The sequence below is a fragment of the Gymnoscopelus microlampas genome, assembly GCF_963454915.1.
Source record: "Gymnoscopelus microlampas genome assembly, chromosome: 16".
NCBI lineage: Eukaryota > Metazoa > Chordata > Actinopteri > Myctophiformes > Myctophidae > Gymnoscopelus > Gymnoscopelus microlampas.
The window spans coordinates 27,192,536-27,215,621 of NC_139953.1; the positions used below are offsets into that span (position 1 = coordinate 27,192,536).

The window sequence follows — 23,086 nt, forward strand, 5'->3', positions numbered from 1 at the left end:
CACACACACACACACACACACACACACACACACACACACACACACACACACACACACACACACACACACACACACACACACACACACACACACACACACACACACACACACACACACACACACACACACACACACACACACACACACTCACACGAAAGACAAGACTAGTAACAAAATAACATGTAGTGATGTTTAAGTGAATTTGCAAGAATACCATCATTCTACGGTATAGTGCCATCTAAGAATTCCATATTTGAATAAAGAAAAGTCTGCCAGCCATTCTGAATATCAATGTATATCAAAATATGTGTGGCACGTGTGTGTGCGCGTGTGTGGTCAAAATGAGTGATTCATTTATGGACTTAATGCATTAAAAATGTAATCTATTTTAATTAATCTTTAATATGGTTGGGGAGTGCATTCCAGAGAGAGGGAGCAGCAACAACAACAGAGAAAACCCTATGACCCCAAGTATGGTAAATGGTCTTGGGGACCTCGGGGAGGTTGGCTTCCCTGGACCTGAGGGAACGGGAGGGGACATAATGTTGGAGAAGATCTCAAATAATTGCAATTAGACGATTATGTAATAATTGTGACAGGCCTAGCGATATGTCCATATATATACATATAGGTTACATATATATATATATATATATACACACACACACACCAGATCTGCACAAGAATATCTTCTGGAAGTCATAAATTAAAGGTAGGGTAAGTGATTTTCTTTGGTTAAAATAAGTGTTAAATAGCTCTATATTCTGATAGTACTCATTGTTATAGAGTGTTTGTTCAGTAAAAGGAGTCTCCTTGTCTCTCCAGCTCTTTATAAAACAGAAAATGCATTTTCGTTTCAGTTTCAGTTTAATTTCCAATTTTATCCAATCCGGATAGAGAACTCAATCAGGACATAGATTAAACAAGTGAAATTGGAAGTGATGACACTAAGAAATGAGCAGGCAAAATTGGAACTGGAACACTATAAAAATGAAGCTTAAAAATGGGTACTTTCTCCTGATTGGCTGAGATTTTGACACCTACTGGAAAATGTATTTTCTGTTTATTAAAGAGCTGGAGAGACGGGGAGACTCCTGTTACTGAACAAACACTCTATAGCAATGAGTAGCCTACTATCAGAATATAGTGCTTTAACCTTTTAACAAAATAGAGACTTAGAGAGACTTAGACAGGGGCCATTTTCGAATTGCAGCCTCCTGAAGGTGTATCTTTAGGGCAGTTTTGAAGGTCATTAATCACCTGTCAATTGTGTGCCCCATACATAGAGGCCCCATACCAATGTAGGCCTACTCCCCAAAGGAAGATTTAATGTGCAGCAATCATTTCGGCCCCATAGGGGGAAGAGAATGTTGTCCGTGTGCAGCCCGTGGAAAAGTGGAGATATTTGACTAAACACACGTTTTCTGCCAAAACCTTCAAATATATATGAAACTATATTTTTATACCGCTGAGATCAGTCTGCAAACCGGGCAGGGATAGGACCGATATATGGTGTATTTGGAATACATGTATGTAATATCACAGCCATTCTAGGGCTATGAAATACATAATATACGTGCAGTACAGATTTATTTGGAGCTCACCACATTTTTCCTTGGTCGGAACGCGGAACCAATTTCACAATTCAAACTGTTCCAGTCGGTATGTTTTTGTGAGAGCACCGACCACAGGCTAGCCCAACAACTGCGACGAAGAGGTTCTTCTGTCAGGTAATTGACCTTCTATTATTATTATTAAACCTCCATGGTAACTTAGGTCCATTATTTGACATGTGACATTTTTGGTAAATTACCAATTAACGTCAAAAGGTGTTCTAATGGTACATAATAAGGTATACTTGTATATAGGAAATGGCACGGAGACTCTTTGTCTAATCACAACTAGCAAGGTAGCGTAGGCGCTTTACTTGACTGAATGAAGCTAAATGTTGCAGTAGATATTGTGATACAGTGTTATGCATGTTAATTATGTTCAGGCAGGTTCTAGAAACCTTTGTTGTCATTAATCGACTGTAATGGGCATCGATGGGAATAAACGCCAACTAGCACTATAGCTAACAGCGCTTCTCCAGTCATTTAGGCACTAGCCTCAACAGAGACTAAATATTGATTGTTTTTATTATCTTTTATCGATCCTGACATTTGTATAATTAATTCTTTCTTTACAAATGTCAAAATCGAGTCTGTTAGAGGCTATTGAAGCACCTGGACCTTTTCACGTCATTGTTTAACTGTGGTGTTATAGTATTTACCATATTACATTATATGTATTTACTACTGGAAGGAATACATGTGCAAAAGAAAACCACACTCATATTGCTACATTGCTGGAATTGTAGTAAAACATACAGAAATTTCAGCATGTTCAGCTTTTGGCTTTTAGATAATGTAAATGCAGTCTACATACAGATGAGGACAAACTACTGACAAACACATTTGATATCAAAATGTGACTTGATACCACAATCACTTGTGTGATTGTGGTATTTTCACATAATTTAGCTTTTGAACTGTTTACTGTACATATTTTTGCTTCTGTTTTCTAACAGTTTATGTGATATTTTGCATAGTGGTGTATATTTGTCTCATTAAATGTTTCGATGAATTGAGAACAAAGGACCCCAATGGAAACAAGCCATAGGCTTTCTTGGGTTTAAAATCCTCTTAGCTTACCTTGTATTTGAACTGCTTTTTTTGTTGTTGCAACTGCTAATCAAGTATTCAATCAATCAATGGTATATTTGAGGGGGACAGGAAACTTCTGCACTGTAGAATAATTATTAATAGTGTGTGTCTGTGTGTGTGTGTGTGTGTGTGTGTGTGTGTGTGTGTGTGTGTGTGTGTGTGTGTGTGTGTGTGTGTGTGTGTGTGTGTGTGTATAACTGTGTATAACTGTAGTCCCAGGTTTCCAGGAGGTGGCACCGTGGCATACCGTTTCCTGTTCTGGTTCATTTCCCCATACTGTCTGTCTGTAGGTTTGTTTATTTTGGCTCGGCAGCAGAACTGAACTGGAAACACACATGGCAGCTGACCTTCATATGTGTTTCCGGTTCAAATCTGCTGCCCAGTCAAACGCTATGAGAAAATGAACCAAAACAGGAAACTGTTATGCCACCGCCTGGAAACCTGGGACTACAGTTATGCACAGAGCGTATTCGGAAGAAGGAAGTTTTACCTGTTTCATTCCCCTATTCATATCTGCGGTGTCCTTCACCACGTCCTTTAGCTCAGGTCATGGAGTTTGCAGAGCTAATAAAGACACCAAGGGTGGACGGTGTTGTCCTCCATCGGCCTTTCATGCCTACAGTGGAGGGGACCTTATGCTTGACGGGCCACCACCTCATTCTGTCCTCCAGACAGGACAACACAGAAGAGCTATGGCTGCTTCACTCTAATATCGACTCCATAGAGAAGAGGTGAGCTTCAGCTTATTAACCCAACCTGAGACCCACCCCATCTCAAAATACTTTGTTCCAAGGACCCCCAGAAGCAAAGATTTGAGTTAAAAACTTTTGTGTAAAAAAACATACTGTATATATAAAAATAGCAGATCTACAAGCGCTATGAGTCTGCTATTTTTTAATAGCCAAAGGTCCCCAGACCCCACTTTGAGAACCAATGTGCTATATATGTATGTATGTATGTATGTATGTATGTATGTATGTATGTATGTATGTATGTATGTATGTATGTATGTATGTATGTATGTATGTCATGTTTCAGAGAGAGAGAGAGAGAGAGAAAATCTGATGTTGACACAGATGCCTTTATGGTTTTAATGGGTTAAGCTGCCTAGTCTACTACCTTAGCCTGCCTGTGTACAGTAGTTTTTACTTAGTTTTGGAGTGGAATCAGGGATTTAAATATATAGCAATATTCTGATCTGCGAGAACTTTGGTTGTGTGGCCAATGATAATGAAATATAAATTGAAATGTGTGTGATGATGATTAGATGTGGCCATCTTTCATATTGTGAAGACCTGCAGTACTGTGTCTTTCTTGATGGCTGTTGGTTCAGTGTTCTAGGCCTCTCTGACCCTTAGCTGTGCCTGTCCATGGTGCTGCAGGCACATGAGAGGGGAGTGGTTAAGGCAGAGTGTATTAATAGCTGTATTAATACCCTGTGTGCATGCCAAAAGAACACATTGTGCTTGATGCAGCATTATAGCACCATAATTAAGCTTTTGTATGTGCAACTACTTAAGACTGAATATATGTTTTTTAAAGTACGCTATTGTGTCATGAGTAATATATTCACACATAACACTAACATTACGCCGCGATAAAGCAAAGTCATTTTTCATAGCGAATAAAAGCAGCAACCTGTATGAATGAGGCATCAACTATGTATATCAGGGGTTTTAAACTGATTGTGAACCAGGGACCACCACACTGACTAAGAATCAACCTGGGGACCACTGTTGTGTTGGGGGGGGGGGGAGTTAAACAGAGTTTCCAAAAAACGCTAATAAACAGCTTGAATTTGTGAAAAGTGAAAAATATCATTCCTGAGTGTCTGCACATGGTAATGATTATTGCCCGTGTGCAAGTTCAGATCAATTGCTCAACCCACTGAGGAGAAAAACTAACCCACTGAGGAGAAAAACGTGTACAGACAGACAGACAGACAGAGGTTAACTTAAGGTAGGGTAAGTGAGTTTTTTCTTTTTGTTAAAAAGGTCAAAGTACTATATTCTGATAGTAATCATTGCACACACAGAGTGTTTGTTTGGTCACAGGGGTCTCTCCATCTCTTTAGTAAACAGAATATAGTAAAGTTTCAGGTAGGTGACAAAGTTTAAGCCACTAAAAATGCATTTTCTGTTTAATAAAGAGCTGGAGAGACATGGGAGACTCCTTTTACAGAACAAACACACTATAGCAATGAGTACTATCAGAATATAGAGCTATTTAACACTTATTTTAACAAAAGCAAATCACTTACCCTACCTTTAATTATAGTTGGATAATATATGTTTAAATAATACTTCATAAGTCCATCAAATTTAAGAAAGTATTTGATTTAATATGCGTAGTGTGGGGGGAAAAGCTTCAAATTAAATATTGACTGTTAAGGGCTTGATTGCGACCGTAGGTCGCACTTACTACAGAAAGCTGCTCCAGGTGTCCGTCCGTCACTCCGTCACACACGTCACACTTTTGCCCTGCTCATATCTCCGCACCCATTGCCCCGATCCATGCCACATTTTGCACACACACTCCTTACCTGCCAAACTACACCCTCCAAGGACCCCCGGAGCTCCAGGGACCCCCAGCTGCCTCGGGGACCCCCAAGTGTAAAAAATGAGCACATGTGGACAAATTACCAAATGACCACCCCAACGGGGCTGCTCACGGGGCATTCCCGGGGACCACCCACTCCTGGTGCTCCAGAACGGATGCAAAAGTGGTGGCGCCCCCAGTGGAGGACCCCCTGCCACTGCAGCTCACATAAAATGCCGTAACTCGGGGGCTTGCCCCCCACAAACAATCCCTCCTTTCCCCTATAAACACACTCTCTCTCCCACACCACACACACACACACCAACAGCTCTTGCCTGCACACCATTGCCCACACAACTAGGAACCAATCGCCGTTACAGCCCTCTTCTGTATACATGTGACCTACGGTCGCTTATCTCCCGATTAGGGAGTCTTACTGGTATAATTCGTTGCACAATACTTCCCCTTCTTGAGATTCTAACTCCCTTTTCTGTGGAACTTCTTGACCTCCGACTTCCCAGTAAAATAAATGACAACATTGATGTGTCATTTTATAAATGACAACATTGATGTGTCATCTTAGGTCACCAGGTCTCAACTATTTAGTTGATACCGTTAGTTGATTACAGGTGGTCCATGTCTGTCTCTTCTTGGCTATAGTGGTGGACAGGGAGTCAGTCGTCTAATGCCATTTTCTGGCTCCAACCTGGCCCTGTACATATTTTTCAGGTATACCAGTGTGGAAATACCACTTCCACAGTGATATACAAAAGGTAAAATATTTGTTTTTTGCTGAGAATTCTGTCTGACAACTCCTCCAGAACTTCACAAGTGTTTCATATAATTTGCCTCTTGACAGAGTCTGTGGACATGGCAATGAGCTGATCCTCTTTTGAAGTAGTTAAGCTTGAAGTACTATTGGAATTGAAGCATAAGCTTCCTCAAATGACCACTGATAATGATGATAATGTCTTTAATTCCCCTGTCCTCAAATACTAAGTTACTAAGTTTCTCCAAAATAAAAAGAATCTTCACTTTCCTACATTACTGAATGCATGGTCAGGGACCACATATGGTACCTTCGCGGACCACCTGTTGAAAACTCCTGATGTATATGAATAGATTGATGAGAAATATACACCGACACATATTTATATTGTTTATTCGTCATGTCCTTTACTGTAGGTGGTATTTTTTTACTCTGGAATGGCAGAAACGTAGAATTGCGACGCAGACCTCAAAGTCCTCCAGAAAACTTTGGGTCAAAGACCTCGAGAGAACATTTATTTGCACTTACAGTTGGTACCTAATCTTCATCATGTTTTACAGGTTCGTGGGCTCTCTTGGTACCATTATAGTGAAATGTAAAGATCTACGGGTGATCCAGTTAGACATTCCTGGTATGGAGGAGTGCCTCAATATTGCCAGCTCTATTGAGGTAAGAAACAGATCATTTATTTTACCATCATCCTACTGTATGTACTGTATATCAGACTAGTACGCACATGCAATATCTTCTTGAACGATTGATTACCCCAAAATGTTAAGTCTGTGACAATTCTGAATGTCGTTCCCCCTTGTATACAATTATTTGTTTGAGATAACAATAGAGGTGTGCTTACGGTTCTTTAGGCTCTATCAACCCTTGATTCAGTCTCCCTGATGTACCCATTCTTCTACCGGCCCATGTTTGAGGTCATAGAAGACGGCTGGAACTCATTCCTTCCAGAGGATGCCTTCAAAGATTTGGAGTCCATGGTATGAACTGAATCAAAGATATTAACGGTGCATAAGCTATACGTGCACAACGTCCTCAGTGTTAATTGACCCATTTGTAACCAAATGGAATCCCAGTTAGGACATGGAACATCCAGATTGCGGCTTTAACCCATTGAGACCTGAAGCCGATTCTACATGTCTCCTAAATCCCAACAGTATTCTGAAAAACGGATGTACTGATATAGATCAGTGGTGCTCTATCTTTTTCATGTCAAGGACCCCCACAATTATATGTATTTGGCCGCGGACCCCCATCAAAATATTTTGTTCCAGGGACCCCCAGAAGCAAAGATTTGAGTTAAAAATGTTCGCTTTAAAAATATATATATTCAAAGATTTGCACACATTTTCGCAAATGTTCAAAAATAGCAGATCTACAAGCTCATAGCGCGGCACTCGGTGCCGCGCTATGAGCTTGTATATCAGCTATTTTTCAATAGCCCAAAGTGTAAAATAATGCTTTTTTAGCTCAAATATAAAAAATGACACAGTTCCAGGTCTTAATGGGTTAAGTTAACCTGGTCCCTCCCCTCTCAGACAGATGAGTGGCGGCTGAGCGAGGTCAACAAGGACTTCGGCGTGTGTCCATCGTACCCCCCACTAGTGGCGGTGCCCAAAGACATCGACGACGAAGCGTTGAGGAAAGTCGCAACCTTTCGTCAAGGCGGGCGCTTCCCAGTACTCAGCTACTATCACAAGAAGAATGGAATGGTGAGAGCATCACGGACGATTAGGAGCTGGAAATAAATGTGTTTGTAATAGTGTTTTAAGACTGTCTGAGGAAGAGCTTTGTGATCGAAACGTCACAGCTTTTTTTTGGTGCAATAAAGCATCTGTCACATTGGAGCCCTCGGTGTGCAAGCGTTTATTTATTCTTCTCTGTAATAGTATAGGACAGGGGAACCCAAACCTTTTTATATGCCAAGGACCCCGAAATAGCCATAGCTCCTGGCTGCAGCCCCCCATTGCGAAATTGCTTAAAAAAACGGAAATAGAGAAAAGTTTTGGCAATAATGAAATGCCTGAAATAGGGACGCCAGATTGAAAGTGGTTAAGCACAATTATCTCATGACTTTAAATTTAAAAAATACTTTTTAAAAATATTTTTCTTGTTCCTCTCCTGTCCAATCACCTTTCTTGAAAATTGGTTGGGTGCGACCCCTCCCCACAGGTGATGATGCGATCAGGCCAACCTCTGACTGGCACTAATGGCCGACGCTGCAAGGAGGATGAGAAGCTCATCAACGCCACCCTGAGACCGGGCAAGCGTGGCTACGTCATTGACACGCGTACCATCAATGTGGCCCAGCAGGCCAAGGCTCGTGGTGGGGGGTTCGAGTCTGAGGCCAACTACCCCCAGTGGAGGAGGATTCACAAGTCCATCGAGAGGTGGGACAGGCACTACTAGATTTAGCCACAGTAACGCATTCCCTATTTTGGGAACGTTTTCACAAACGACTAAAGTAGCAGATGTACAAGCTCGATAGGATGTATCGTGAGCTTGTAGATTGGCTTTTGTCATTGTTCGTCATATGACAAAGTATACTATATATAGGTTAATGCTTACATTTACAGTATAATTAACTTCTGCTGTCTTGTACATGTATATTTATATTTATCACAATCATAAGACAAATGTCACAAATATATTTATAATCTGCTTTATATTTGAACTAAGTCTTGAAAAGAAAGAGCGTCACTTTGCCTTTTTTAAAGTTTTTAATTTAGCCTCTTCTTTATTTGTCCTTGAGGACATATTTTCTGCCTTTCCTAATAGGAGAGGATGCTATATAGTATGCTAAAAAAAAATACTCCCAACCCCACACTCTGCGGTTTTCTGAAGATGAGTCAGCAAAGTTTTAAATATACATTCTCTCCAGTAAGCAATGTTGGACATCATGTGCCTGTGGTAGTGGGATGGGGTTTGTTGTCAGCTGCAAGTGGAGTGACACATTTTTGTCCGACCTATATGCCATCTTTCACTGTCCTGAATGAGTACAAATATGCATTTTTAATAGGCTCTATTGTGGGGGGAAAAAAACTAAACATAACCTATTCCTAATAAGATCTATATTTAGTTTTTTTCATTATAATAATATGTCATTTCTCAAAAAAACCTTGAGATGTACTGTATATGTGCCACCACGGGTGGACTTATTTTGAAGTGAGCTGCAGGAAGTCTGATTTCCATTAGTGGCTCACTTGACGCTGCTGCGTCATTCAGTTTAAAAGAACGACAGTAACAACCTGCTGCCCGTTAAAGCTACATTCGGGACTAATTTGAACAAATAAAACATTATTTTAACCAATCTGTATGGTACAGTATGTTAAAACAATATAACTAGCACATCTGCCTCAGTGGTTGGAGGTGGTCTCCCTACTCTTCCAATTGATAAATTTGACCCTGGTGTCATTTAGAACAATAATTGTTCTAATATTGGTCACTAGATGCGCCTCCATCTTTGTAGTTCGGACATCTTTGCAATTAGGGAAGACAACAGACCTAAAACTTACAGATTGTAGCTTTAATGTTCCTCACTACTACTGTAGTGATGCTTTTAGAGTTAATATCAGATGACAATTTGGTCCAAATCATAATGATACTACAATAATACATTTAAAGGCATACAAAAAACAGATTACTCTGTAATCTGGTTGAGCCTGGCAGGATTTTATTGTTTTGTGTTTGAATGATTACTCTAAAACTCCAGTGTATGTGCAGTTTGGACAATAATCAGATTTCCTTCTGATCTGATATCATTATCAGCCTTCTGATAGATTGTGAAGCTATTTTTATCTCTAGCGTTGTTTCACTTCGCAACCTTGGCAACGACTTCAGTTTTGTGAATGATTGATTAGTTAGTCCAACAAGCATTTGATCTGAGCCTATGGAAATGTGTTTATTTACATGGATCTATAGTATCTGCAGATGTTGGATGTGTGTGCAAAAGTAAGGACTGGGGGTAGTTGTTGTACTTTTCCTAACTGGGTTGTTTTTGCACATTAGTACATGGTCAAATATTTGGGTTTCTCCAGCAGAAATCAAGCCGTGTTAACTGGTTTATTCTAAAGTTTTTTTTGCTTTTACATGGACATTTCTGAAATCAGATTAGACTCTGTCTTTTAAAGACTCACAGCGAATCAGCCCTATTAATTACATTATGTTAACTGCTGCACTGGAGTGCCACCCTGTGGCTCTCCACGTGCAGCTTCCAATAAACCACACCCCGCTGCCACAGTGCCTCTCCCTTTAGCTCTACTCATTCAATCTTTTTCAGATCTAACGTCCTCCAGGAGAGCCTTATTAAGCTGGTGGAGGCTTGCAACGACCAGTCCCACAGCATGGACCGCTGGCTGAGCAAACTGGAGGCCTCCAACTGGCAGACCCATGTCAAGGAGATCCTCACTACTGCTTGCCTGGCTGCACAGTGCATTGACAGGTCAGCACTGCTAGTTTATGTTATTGTTCTTGTTTCCCACCCACCTCAGGTATGAAGTAAGAGCTAAAGTCTGCCATGTCAATATGGTCTATAGACCCTTTTCCCAGCAGCCATTTTGACAGGTAAACGCAGCGAAAGGTAATAACTTTATTGTCAATTGTGTGTGTTTCATTTAGGAGTTTCTACATGCTAGCATGAGCTGTCTATGTTGGCACACAGAGACATATCATTACCTTCAGCTGTGTTTACCCATCCAAATGTTTCCAGGGGACCTGGACAACCTATGTTTTAGCTAAATTACGCTAAATTGTACAAACAACAAATCTGTGTTGAAATCATAGAAAAACACGCTCAATGTTTACTGGGTCACCTGGGTCTATGTGCCACCACAACATTTTATTGGAGACCCAGTTTAAAGATCACCTGTGGGACTCACTACATTGAAAAAGGTTCAATGTCATTGATGAAGATTTAAACATGTCAAAATAGTTTTGATTGTTAAATCATCAGAGAAAACAATTGCACATGATGTTTTTGTCTATAATGTGGCGAGAGAGAGAGAGAGAGACGGACGGACGGACGGACGGACGGACGTGTGTGTGTGCACGTGTGCGTGCATGTGTGTGAGAAAGGGAGGTGACACTGTAACAGATTGTGTATGTGTGTGTTGTGTCTCAGGGAGGGAGCATCAGTGCTGGTCCATGGCACAGAGGGAATCGACTCCAGTCTGCAGGTGACCTCTCTGGCCCAAATCATCCTGGATCCAGCCTGTAGAACCATCAGGGGTTTCCAAGCCTTAGTGGAAAGAGAGTGGCTCCAGGTGAGCTCTTCTTAATATTAAAGTCCAGGCTCAGTCAAGAAATAGGTTTTAGGTTTTGACATTATTGAAACGGCATTGATTGCTGGGACTTTTAAGAACTCGGAAGATGCTGTATATCATTCTTCTGTCTTTAGCCAGAAGTCTGACAATGCATCTGTATTTACACCTACACTACAGTAGTTGCTGCAGGGGAGGTAACTGGTATTTCTGCCCAAAAAGGAGCACAATGGGCCAGGGATTATGACTTAGGCACAACTCTGATTTCAAAGAGAGGGCGAATTGCTCATGCACATACACCTTCTATGAAAAGTATGTTGACGTAGGATCAGTGGTCAGGTATTACAACTGCATACATGTCGCTGATCTCAGATAAGCACCCCTCTTCTAAGATGGATTTGGATCCCACCCATCCTGTTTATCTTCCTTCCCATGTCTCTGACCTCCCACGTAGGCAGGCCACCCGTTCCAGCAGCGCTGTGCCCAGTCAGCCTACTCCAACAGCAAGCCTCGCCTGGAGGCCCCTGTCTTCCTGTTCTTCCTGGACTGCGTGTGGCAGATTCTGCGGCAGTTCCCGTGCTCCTTTGAATTCAGCGAGCACTTCCTGGTGCAGCTTTTTGAGCACGCCTATGCCTCCCAGTTTGGCACGTTCATGGGCAACAGTGCAGCTGAGAGGTTTGTCACAGTCGGTTCTGCTTGTGACTAATTATGCACATTAGAGTTTCTGGGATGTGTTTTTTTTAGGTCCGACATAAACATACCATATTCCAATCCATACCGCACGTGTGTAAAATGTCTTCTTCAGCATGTCCCCGGTTCGACACCCGGCTGGCGGGACTGTTTACTGTTTGTCACTCCCCTGCTCTCTGTCCACCCTTCCTGTCTCTCTGTTATGACTAACTGTATGCACTAAACACATTTCTAATAATATGGTAATGTGTTCATGTCTTGCACGCAAGTGCAAGGCATTACATCGCACAATATATTTTCTAACTATCAGTGTAAAATTGCATTAGTCCACAGTATGGCCCATATGTTTTTATTAGAATGTTTTAGTAAGATAATGCTTTTGTACAAGAGGGGAATTACACCCCATGCACATGCTTTTTATTATATTTCTCATGGTATTTTACTGTGCGTATGTTCTTTTTCATCTCCGCCATGCTTTAGACATTTATGCAGTCTCACACATTTGGAGTTGTCAATTATAACCCCAGTATTTTATAGCCTGGTTCCAGAAAAATCTGCCATTGAAAAAACTAATTGCCCTTGGCACATTAGGTCTGGCCCCTCTCAATAGAGATTGGATTGCTCTCCCTCCGAAGTTGTGAGGGACCAATCAGGGCTCAACATGCAGGACAGGTTTATCACCAGATGCATTTTTTGAATTTGCCCCGCGGAAATGCAGGTTCCACACAGAGATTCCAGACTAACATCTACGCAGTGATATTAGTCTGGCCATACCAGGCTAAGTATTTTACTCATGGCTTTTTGAGCAGCGTGTTGCACACATGCACTGTGTAGGGAGCTGTTGAGGGAGGAGAGAGCACGGATTTCAAACCTGATTTATATTCTGTTGCATGTTGGTGTCCTGCGCCCAAAATAGCAGATACATTCTCGGCACAGGACGCCATCGTACGACTAAAGTAAAAACCAGGTGTAAAACACAGATTGTCCCTACTGGTCAAACCGTTGACCCTGTGAGTGGCCTTGCAGCTGCTGCACTTCAGTCCAGTTCTAGCCCTCTGGTTAAAGCTACAACCTACGCACTCCTCTTTCTCCAGGGCCAAGCTGTGTCTTCCTGAAAAGACTGTCTCTCTTTGGTCGTGGGTGAATCGACCCCAGGAGCTGGAACGTCTGTCCAACCCGCTGTACGAGGCCAACAGTCTGGTGATCTGGCCCTCTGTGTCCCCTCAGAGCCTGCTGCTTTGGGAAGGTGAGAATCTGCTCTGTTGTGCTTGTGTGATAGACCAGTGGTTCTTAAAATGTTTTGATTTCAAGGGCTCTCAGAACTCTCAGACTTACACACCTGTAAGGGTCCATTTGGAACCCCGTCAAGGAAACCTGAGGGTCCCTGGGCCCCACCTTGAGAACCACCATGATAGAGTAATGTCAAGGACTTGCCAAGTAACACATTGGCTGCTGTTACATGGACAGTTGTATTCGGAATGAATACACTTCTATTCGGAATGAATGAATGAATGGATGAATTCATTCCGAATAGATTTGCTCATGTAAACACCCCAATTGGAATAGAATATTCCATTGCAGTCTGACCCGAATGTATTTTCATTCGGAATAGGAGGGGTAGTATAGACCGTTTGAATCGGGTTAAATCAATCGGAATTGACCATGTAAACACTTTATTCCAAACGCTCCTGTCTGTTTGGAATACATGCATTCCTTTGCGCATGTCCGTGCTTAGTAGGGCTGTCAGAATTGTCCAAAAATGACCTATCAAATCTCTAATTCGGCCATGGTTGGTGCTGAGAAGCGCTCGCTCCTGCGGGATAAAATTAATGATTCTAATAGCGTCATTTAATAAGCCTGTAATGGTTAAGCCCAGACTTGTCCAGGAGAACGGACGCTCCGAGGATTGCTGGCCTAGGCTACACTTATATGGATCTTTTTCTAAACAGGTATTTTAGTCCTCAGTTTTTAAAAAGAATCCCTGGCCACATGACAAAGATTTAAAAAAAAATCCCTGTCCACACGTAAACGCAGAAACGCATTGATCAGCATGCAAGTTTCAATTTTAAATCAGATTTTATTTTATTATTTTTATTTATTTTATATATGAGGGGCCAAATACATATACATTTTTAATCGCATGTTAAGGCCCAATACTGCAATAGCTGCATTATTTTAATAGCATACGTGAACAAAAATAAATGAAAACAACATTATTAGGGCGCAACTGCAGCGAAAACAGATGAGTTTTACTTCATCAATTCATTACATGGGCAGCCGGAACGGTCGTCCCAAAACACCCCGCCCCACGCACCTTTTGAGCGGGCCATCCACGGCTGCTCCATGGTGGCTGGATTTTGACCCGGGGCGATTGTGTTTTAGGGCGACAGACCCGTTATATTATACCTCTATGGACAGACCCTGTGTGCGCACCGCGCGCTACTCGGCGCAGAAAGAGGGTTTTCGTCACAGTGAATGAGTTACAGCATGTTTCAAAGCTTTTTCATAATAATACAAGAAAACGTGACACTCGGCATAATGAGTAGCTTATACTTTCTAAGTATATTTTGATGCCAATACTTTTGTACTTTTGCCATAAATGAGCGTGCCTTGCTTCATAGACTGTTGTAGTGTTTCTCTCTCTCTCTCTCTCTCTCTCTCTCTCTCTCTCTCTCTCTCTCTCTCTCTCTCTCTCTCTCTCTCTCTCTCTCTCTCTCTCTCTCTCTCTCTCTCTCTCTCTCTCTCTCTCTCTCTCTCTCTCTCTCTCTCTCTCTCTCTCTCTCTCTCTCTCTCTCTCTCTCTCTCTCTCTCTCTCTCTCTCTCTCTCTCTCTCTCTCTCTCTCTCTCTCTCTCTCTCTCTCTCTCTCTGCCGCGGAGGCACAAGGGGGCTATTGCCTCCTCCCATGCCCACCAGGGGAAGCTCTGCTCCGGGTAGTGGCCCCTGGTCCATGCCCGGGCGTAGGCGGGAACCACTTTGCGCATGTCATATTCTGAATGAATGCTTTGGTCATGTAAACGAGGAATACTTTTATTCAGGTCCCATGTAAACAGGTGAGTGGATCAGATTCCTCTATTCAGAATGAGTTCATTCGGAATGAATTCATTCGGAATGAATACATGATGGTCCATGTAACTGTGGCCATTGTGTTACAAGTGCCTCCCCTAAACTGGAATGTCCATCTCTACACTGCAAAATCCCTAGTGTTAATTTAACTCTGAAAGTGTAAAGATTTACACTTTCAGAGTGTAGCGCATCGTGTCCCATCAGAATCTTGTGCTGTGGGAGCAAAGGTATTAAAACACATTACTTAAGTATGGGTACAGTTATGAATCGCAAGTGTGATCTCAAGTTTAGCAAAAAAAAACTTTGTCAATCACATTTGCCAGTTTTGTTTTGTATGTCAGTTTTTTATTATTACTAATTAATTGAAGCCAAAGTAGCTTGTGAAACGTAGATACAATTACCCATAGTGCAAGACCAGTGTACAGTGCAAATTGTGTCACATTCAACAAAAACAACCCCAAACACTTTATCTCGGTCCTTTATGGCCACTCAAAGCCTGCAGCCGATGCGGTAACCAGTTAAAGCCTGATTTATTCTTAGTTGAGTGCCAGTGCGTGCACCGAAAATAGCCAATCTACAAGATCGTTGTGTGCTTGTAGATCGCCTATTTTTTTTTTTTTTTTTTTTTTATCAGTACCTACTACAGTATGTATTTTATATAGCCATTCTATAGTTTCACCAGAGGGGGGCAGCATTGATCTTGTTAAATTGTACAATTTCTTGCCTCATGATGCTAGTTGGATGATACCAAGACATCACTTATGGTGTGAAGAGTGATGCTTGCCTACTCAAAGCAAACATTGTTTGCTCATCGCTATATAGACCCAAGTAGTCCTATTTTAAGTAAAATGCAGGCTTTCCATAAGCTGCTCAGTGATCAGCATATGTTTAAAAGGTTGTTATGACTGGCTGCAAATGTCAAGATTACAGCCATAAAGTGTGTGGTAAACCATTTAAGACCCCAGGTCCGTCCACCCACCATTTATACCACCCTGGAGCCATTCCAGGTCCTCGGTCCCCAGCTGGATTACTGGGTTAATGATTTACTTTCAGAATGAGTAATTTAGGAGAAAATAATGCATTGCTAGTGAGGTGGGAGGATCCAGGGATTAAGTGCAGCTGGAGTGGCTGAAATACATTAAATTGGTCATGCAAAGTGCATTCTCTGCCCCAAAGAAACAAACTATGCAAACAAGGGAAGCCTGCTTTGCTGGCACGTTGCAAAATCGACTTGCACAGGAAGAATCTCTATGGTGACATAATGACACAGTATAGCCAGCAGCCTTCTATCCAGAGAGGACATAGCCCTACTGTAGATCCCTCTAGTCTCTAGTAGAGTACCCTAATGTGATAATAATTCAATAATACAATATATTTGGCTGGTAATTAAAAGAAATTTGGCATTTGAGCTACGAATAAAACCCTCAACATTATTCAGATTAATCAGTGGCAGGAATCTACCTCCATATGTCTACCATGCAAAACACATTACATAAATTGCCATACAGCTCATGTGACCACTTTACCCCCTGCTATTTTTCAGTGCCTCTTCATTCTAACCATTCCTCAAGTGGCATGCAGACGCTGTCCTGGCCTGAACGGCTGTCTTATTATAGGGCACGGGGGGTCACACTGTCACCTGAACACCCATGACGTTAGCAGGCGACGAGAGTAGCCCCCGGACGATTGCCAGTTTACCGTCACATAAATACTAATATTATCCTCTGGTGCACTACTCCACTAGACTGTGAAAGGATGGACTAATACAGGAGATAAAGTGACAAAGGATGATATGTGAACCCCATGCCAGTATTTGTGCTTTTATTTTTTATTTTTCTGCAGGTGACAAAAACATAATTATTATATTGAAAAATGAATTTAAGTTTCCAAACTATATTCAAAACTCTAGTTTGTTCTCTCCCTTTTTAAATCTGCTCTGAGGAAGGCTGAGGTCGAAACTCGTAAGCGTTCCCAATAAATGTATATGAGACAGTCTTGCATCCTTTATTTTGGAATGCCGCTTTTTCTACTTCGGTGGTATTTGATTCTAGTTTGTTCTGTTATTGCCTTGATTTAAAGACGTTTCAAAGCAAGGGTTTGGGTGAAGCCATAAAACTTGAACATGGTTGACTGTTTTATATCCCACACTTTGCTAGGCCTTGGTATATTGGTCCACACTCAAAAGTGTGATTTATTTAACAAACATTCGCCCACCAGGGCTTCTTCAGTCTAAGTGTTCTGTAACAGGAAACAGTCACTTACTGTATTTGAATAGCCCCACCTCTGGTGGGTATTACTGTGATTGCTATAAGAAATGTCAAATGATTGAATGAATGAATGGATGAATTATTATATCGTATCATTTGGCAGGACCATAGCAAATCAGCACAGTCCGATGTCTATTGTGTACACTGTGCAGCAAGCAACATTAGAACTTCTAATAAAATGTGTTCGTCAGCAGGGCTGCATTGTTCGCTTCACGTGGCACCACAGTGTTCCGGGAGTTTTTTTCCCCACTGGATCACACGCACACACAATCGCACATGCACTGGCGTGCACTTGCAATTGCATTCGTTCCCATACTATGGTCCATACAGTGCTACTACTGTAGTACTCAATACCGCTGTTGTAGCCTAGCTCGCAGATTAGTTGTTGGTAGGGTAGCTACTTAAGGAAAATAATATTCAGCAGTTGGCACTTCACATCCCATCAGATGCACAACCCAAACCCCGTCTAGTCTCAGCATTCAGTAGAATAGTGGTGGAAAAAAACGTTAATTTCAGTGAACGAACGATTTAGTTCACGTTCACGGCAATGATTCATTCAAATTATTCGTTCAGGTTCACGCTATTTTCTAGTGAAAAACAACATCGCGGGAGCGTTATTATTACGTCGCGCGTACAGCCCGCCCTCCCGTCCTGTGTGCAGGGGGAGGGGATGCGGGGCATGAACGATAGCATGAACGAGCTCGTTCACTTTCACGGCAATGAACTAGTTATTTTGAACGAATCGATCATGAACGACCCATCACTAGAGTAGAATGCTTTGGTGCCAGGGCAAATTATTTTTTTTTGTCTCAAAGCGAGACTCATACGAGTTTGGATGCATGTGAAATGACTGTCAACACAATCTGTATTATGGTTTACTTTCAGAATGAGTGATTTAGGAGAGCTTGTATATCAGATATTTTCGGTGTGCCCACACGCAACTAGGCATAGCCTACACTCCGTTTGTTTCCATCACCTCTTAACACGCGTAGCAGCAGCAATTGCTTTGTATAAACACGCACAACATGCAAATAATTGCATGTTGTGTTCAGATCAAATGGAATGAATGCGTTTTGGTGCTGCTTTTCTTCTGCCTGTAGCTATAATTTCTCCTCATATCAACTTGATCATTTGCTCACTCAGTTTGGTTGTTTTTAAACAAGTTATTAAAGAATGATGGACGGCTGTGTGCGTCGCACGTCGTCATCTCCGCTTTGATGGTGACCTGCGTCCTTGTGCTGTGTAGATACTGACAAAACACCTGCAATGTGGCGATATATATTGAAGCCTTTCTTTGGGAAACAAGTTACTTTCAAAGACGTATGGAGTCATGTCATTTATTGCCTATTAGACATTTTTGAGAACTTTCCTGTGGGAATTCCTAAGAAAAAAAAACAACTGCAATTTCTTGCTTCAGCTCAGTGTCAAGACAACTCAGGGGTTATTAAGTTCAAATGTGCCTTTGTGAGGCCCTCCCTGCAGTTATATAGCCTCTATAGGCTGAGACCCCCATCCACATTCCATATGGGTTGGAACATATGAGACGTGTCTGACGGTAGAGCCAGGAATGTAGTGCTCTTCCACAGAGGATGCCATTCACATCAGGACAGAGTGGAATTGCTGTGCGTCAAAACATTTAGCCTGCCTTGGTTAGAATATATTAGACTGTGGTGGCATATACAGTAGCAGCTTCACACTGAATACAGTGTGTCACCTTGAGGACACGAATGCTGCACTCTGGCTAGGTTTCTCCATTTCTCCATTCTTTCAGACAGCTGACTATGATAGAGCTGTTATGTTTGTGTATACGGCAGCTAGGCTCATTTTAATTTTCTGACTAAATTCTGTAGACGTGCTACCAAACTTACATTCAGTATTGTCACTGTCGGGCGGAAACCGTGTATGTCCAAAACCGTAACTGTGTTCCAGGTCTTGTTAATACTTTTTATTGGTTAAATATTTATAAAACCTTCAGACACAGACTGAATCACTTTCACCATGGCATCCCTATTTTGGTCATGTAACTAACATAGGGCCAGTGGTGTGTTCTACCGTCAGATGCTGTGTACGGCGTATACCTTGAGATTTTTTTTCGTCGCTACCGTATACCTTCAAAAACTGTTTCATCCATTGAAAACGCGAGAGCGTATACCCACGACAACGCTCATCGTATCGTAGCGTATACCTTCCGAAAAAAACTAGAACACAACACTGCATAGGGCATTCATTTAAGATACAAGATTTCGGCAGTGACTATTAGCTTGTATTTCCCATATTTTCCTGTGGCCTAATACATATATAATTTGAATGCAGAGTTATACAAGTATATACAACAAAATACGCATTTACATAATTCAACTGATGTATTTATAACATTGAAATACCAGACAGTCAGGAATGTATTAGTTGTGTAAAAAGTGGAAATTATTTAAATTGCTTTTCAAAGACATGATTCCAAAAGTTGGTGCCCAAATATAGAATATTTAACTGCCATATTATGATTCAGTAACCGTTAACTTTAACTGGGCAAATCAACGTAAGGCTTATTGAACTATATATGGCAAGTGACCTCCTATGTTGTGCGTTCTGTGCAGAGCATATCTAATGTCTCTGTTGTGTGTAACATACGGTACTTCCTCTAACCAGACCCTCGCCACTTCCCACCCACCCCCAGTCACCCTATACTGCCGGCCATTGTAGGGAAGGTGTTATGCAATCAGTTCACGAGACCAGCCCACTAGTCTCTCAAGACAGAGCCAGAAGAATTTGGAATTGGTACCTGTTAAACTTGTCTGTCTCCCTGTGTCTGTAATTATATTTTCAGCATTTTTGCTGTGAGAATGCTTGAGCTATACAGTACTTTTCAGTTGCAGCACAGAATAAATGCAATGAGAGTAGGGCTGCAACTATTGATTATTTTCTTAGCAAGTATTGTATCGATTACTTTTTGATTAATCAAATAATCAAGAAGCGTGTTTTTTTTTTAGCTTTATTGTACAGTATACTTGATCTCACAATGGTGACGTGCAAAAAAGGGGAAGATAGCCAATCTACAAGCTCACGTCTCGTGCGTTCAGTTTTATTTTATTTTCACCTATGATGACATGTGCAAAATCATTTATGATTCATGATTATGAATCGATAATTTTATAACATCATCGATTATTTTTATGACCTATTAAATCGGTTAGTTTGTTTGAACTGTTTCACCCCTAAATGATGGAAACTGTTTCATTATTGTTCCTCTTTACATTGTATGCAATATATGGTCCAACATTATGACAAAAATGGAGAAAACCTAGTGAGGTAAAAAAGTGACTAGAGGTAATTCCTTCCATTTCAGGAGTGTTCCTGCGTTGGAACCGGTCCTCCAAGTGTCTGGACGAAGCGTACGAGGAAATGATACACATCATTGAGTACAACAAGGAGTTGCAAAACAAAGTGAACAGCCTGCGTAGGCAACTGGCCCAGTTGGAAACAGAGGACCCTCTACTGCAGACGCCTTAGAGGTTGACCTGGAAATGGAAACCTGAAAAAGGTATAGAATAAGAGAATAACAAAGAGGAAACAAAACAAAACAGAAAATATCCCTTTCGCTGAAATTATCTAATGTTTCTGTTCAGGGTCATCCCTGTGTGGTAACAGAAATGCATAATTGTGTCCACCAGTAAATCATGATTTAACATTCTATGGAACTGTACCCGGGTTTGGTTGGTATGGACGTTTTGACGAAGTCCGTTTTCTCCATCAAGCTTTTTTCCCCCAGTTAATGTCTAAATTCTTGTTTTAAGACCATCGTGTGCTTACTCTAGCTGGTATGACTGAATGGGTTGAAATTGTGCCATGTGATTGGAGGAGGATGCATTTGTGAAAATCTGGTAATGTCACATGCTTGAGGCTTCATGAATAGATGACAGGAACAAAAGAAACGCACCCTTTTTCAGATTGACTCTACAAGTCACACAATCCCTCCTTTTACACAATATATCCCATTCAGCACGCATGGCTGCATGCTCATACACATTCAGTTGAGATACAGACACTAGACCTCATCCAGTTTTTCGGGTGCGCAATTAAGCCGGATTTATACTTCTTTGAGCCCCCAGTGTCGAGCACCGAAAATAGCCAGTGTACAATGTGAACTTGTAGATCAGCTATGTTCGGTGTGCAACTAAGTATAACTCAGGCTTTAATGCCTCCTATTTACACATAGACCTGTATGTGTACGCATTAACATAGTGCTGTTACCACAACACTAGTTTGAGCAAGCCAGCAGTCTGTGGCACGTCATGTTACGTATGAATTGAATATTTTTGTTTGACAGTTTTTAAACACGGCCTACCTTCAGAGGACATGTTTGCATGAATGTTCACATCGTTAACCACTTAACCACTGTTTCGGCTTTCAAAATGTTTTGAAAATAGCCCATCTACAAGTTCACAGTGAGTCGCAAATCTTGTGTACGTAGATCTGCTATTTTTGAAAATGTTTGAAAGTGTTCGCCTAATGATATGCCTACAATAAGGACGCCGTAAACTCACACTTTGCAGACACGCTTTGCAGAGTGACTATGGCAACATACACCATACGGTACTGGCATGAACGCGTGACTTTGCTACACGTTGGGATGATAAGTGCTATTACGATAAGGAGGAAGTCTTGTTGAAAGGCAATATCTTGATAGTACTTTAGATCATATGTTTACATTACAGAAATTATATTACAAAATATTTTTAGCATCCCTGCTTCAATTTTTTGAGACCCTAAAGTGTACGTGTATAAACAATGTTCAGCAGCTGCCATGGGAATAGTCCTCCTTTTCCCCCCTAATGTCATTATTGTAATTAATCCCCCCTAATGCCTAATTATAATTAAAAACTGGGAAAATGATTCATTCAAAAATATGGAACTGGACACAGAAGGTGAAAGTCAAATATTTTTTTTCACAAAAAATATGTTTTGACGAATATGAAAGCTGAGGTGTGAAAAAGGCAGTCATTAACTGAGAAGGAGCCCAGAAATATGTGCGCTAAAATTATCTTCTTTTTATTACTTTAATTGAGATCATCTTGTCTAAGTGTATGATCGAACAAAATAAATACCTGCTATTTTATTGTTTACATTAATGTTATCTGAAAACAAAGGCACCTTTTTCCCAAACAAATTTCATTTACTGTATATATATGACATAATGTGGTACTATATACTAGAATATAAAGTTATTTTCTTGTGTATTTAACACTATAGTTTCTTTAAGTCCATGCCATTTATTGTAGCCAACATGACCAAAAATAAAAGTTGTTATGAATGTGAAAGCACCACAGTAATAAAATGGCCAACATATCTCATCGGCTATGAATCTCATGTGGCTAATGTTCATGAGAGTGTACATAGCACAGACCTCTATGTAGAATTTGTGTACTGTAGCAGGATTATGTTTGCATCTAAAGTAAGCATTCCCATACCTAACCTCTTGAATTTTGTCATTCATAACTATTATACTACTGAATATGTGTGTAAACTACAGTTTTCCTGCTTTCATGCTTTTAAATCAATGTATAATTTTTTTATTCTGTAGCTTACATAGTTGAAGTTCTTGCTCCAAAGTGATTCATGTTTAAAAATGAGTCCTGCACAGCAAAATCCTGGGGGACAATTTGCCTTTGTCACCTCTTCCCTGACAGTTTCTTCTTCTTGATCTGTGCAATGCCTTACTGCAGGGGTTTTCAACTGATTGTGAACCAGGGACCACCACCCTGACTAAGAATCAACCTTGGGACCACTGT

The 23,086-nt window shown here is 41.1% G+C and overlaps 1 protein-coding gene across 4 annotated transcripts; it reads left to right on the forward strand.

Annotated features, from left to right (window-relative positions):
• Positions 1-1,681: 1,681 nt before the first annotated feature.
• On the forward strand, positions 1,682-22,411 carry mtmr9 (myotubularin related protein 9). Of its 4 annotated transcripts, XR_014602644.1 has the most exons (12): positions 1,682-1,730; positions 3,247-3,436; positions 6,573-6,681; positions 6,876-7,001; positions 7,560-7,733; positions 8,194-8,411; positions 10,301-10,462; positions 11,141-11,282; positions 11,734-11,954; positions 13,064-13,215; positions 20,644-22,256; positions 22,292-22,411. XR_014602644.1 is itself a non-coding variant. In XM_084083329.1 (11 exons), the coding sequence occupies exons 2-11, from the start codon at positions 3,255-3,257 to the stop codon at positions 20,805-20,807; spliced, it is 1,650 nt and encodes a 549-aa protein (XP_083939455.1). In that variant the 5' UTR covers positions 1,682-1,730; positions 3,247-3,254; the 3' UTR covers positions 20,808-22,411. The 4 variants fall into 4 exon arrangements, 3 of the variants coding, with proteins under 3 accessions (XP_083939455.1, XP_083939456.1, XP_083939457.1); XM_084083329.1 differs by having other exon boundaries at positions 20,644-22,411; XM_084083330.1 differs by having other exon boundaries at positions 1,689-1,730; positions 3,252-3,436; positions 20,644-22,411.
• Positions 22,412-23,086: the final 675 nt, after the last annotated feature.

Bases quoted from the DNA above. Each gene is read 5' to 3' on its own strand.
- mtmr9 (XM_084083329.1), top strand. From the start codon at position 3,255: ATGGAGTTTGCAGAGCTAATAAAGACACCAAGGGTGGACGGTGTTGTC. The intron at 6,682-6,875 runs GTAAGAAACAGA...ACGGTTCTTTAG, and splicing joins ATATTGCCAGCTCTATTGAG to GCTCTATCAACCCTTGATTC. The intron at 11,283-11,733 runs GTGAGCTCTTCT...CCTCCCACGTAG, and splicing joins TGGAAAGAGAGTGGCTCCAG to GCAGGCCACCCGTTCCAGCA.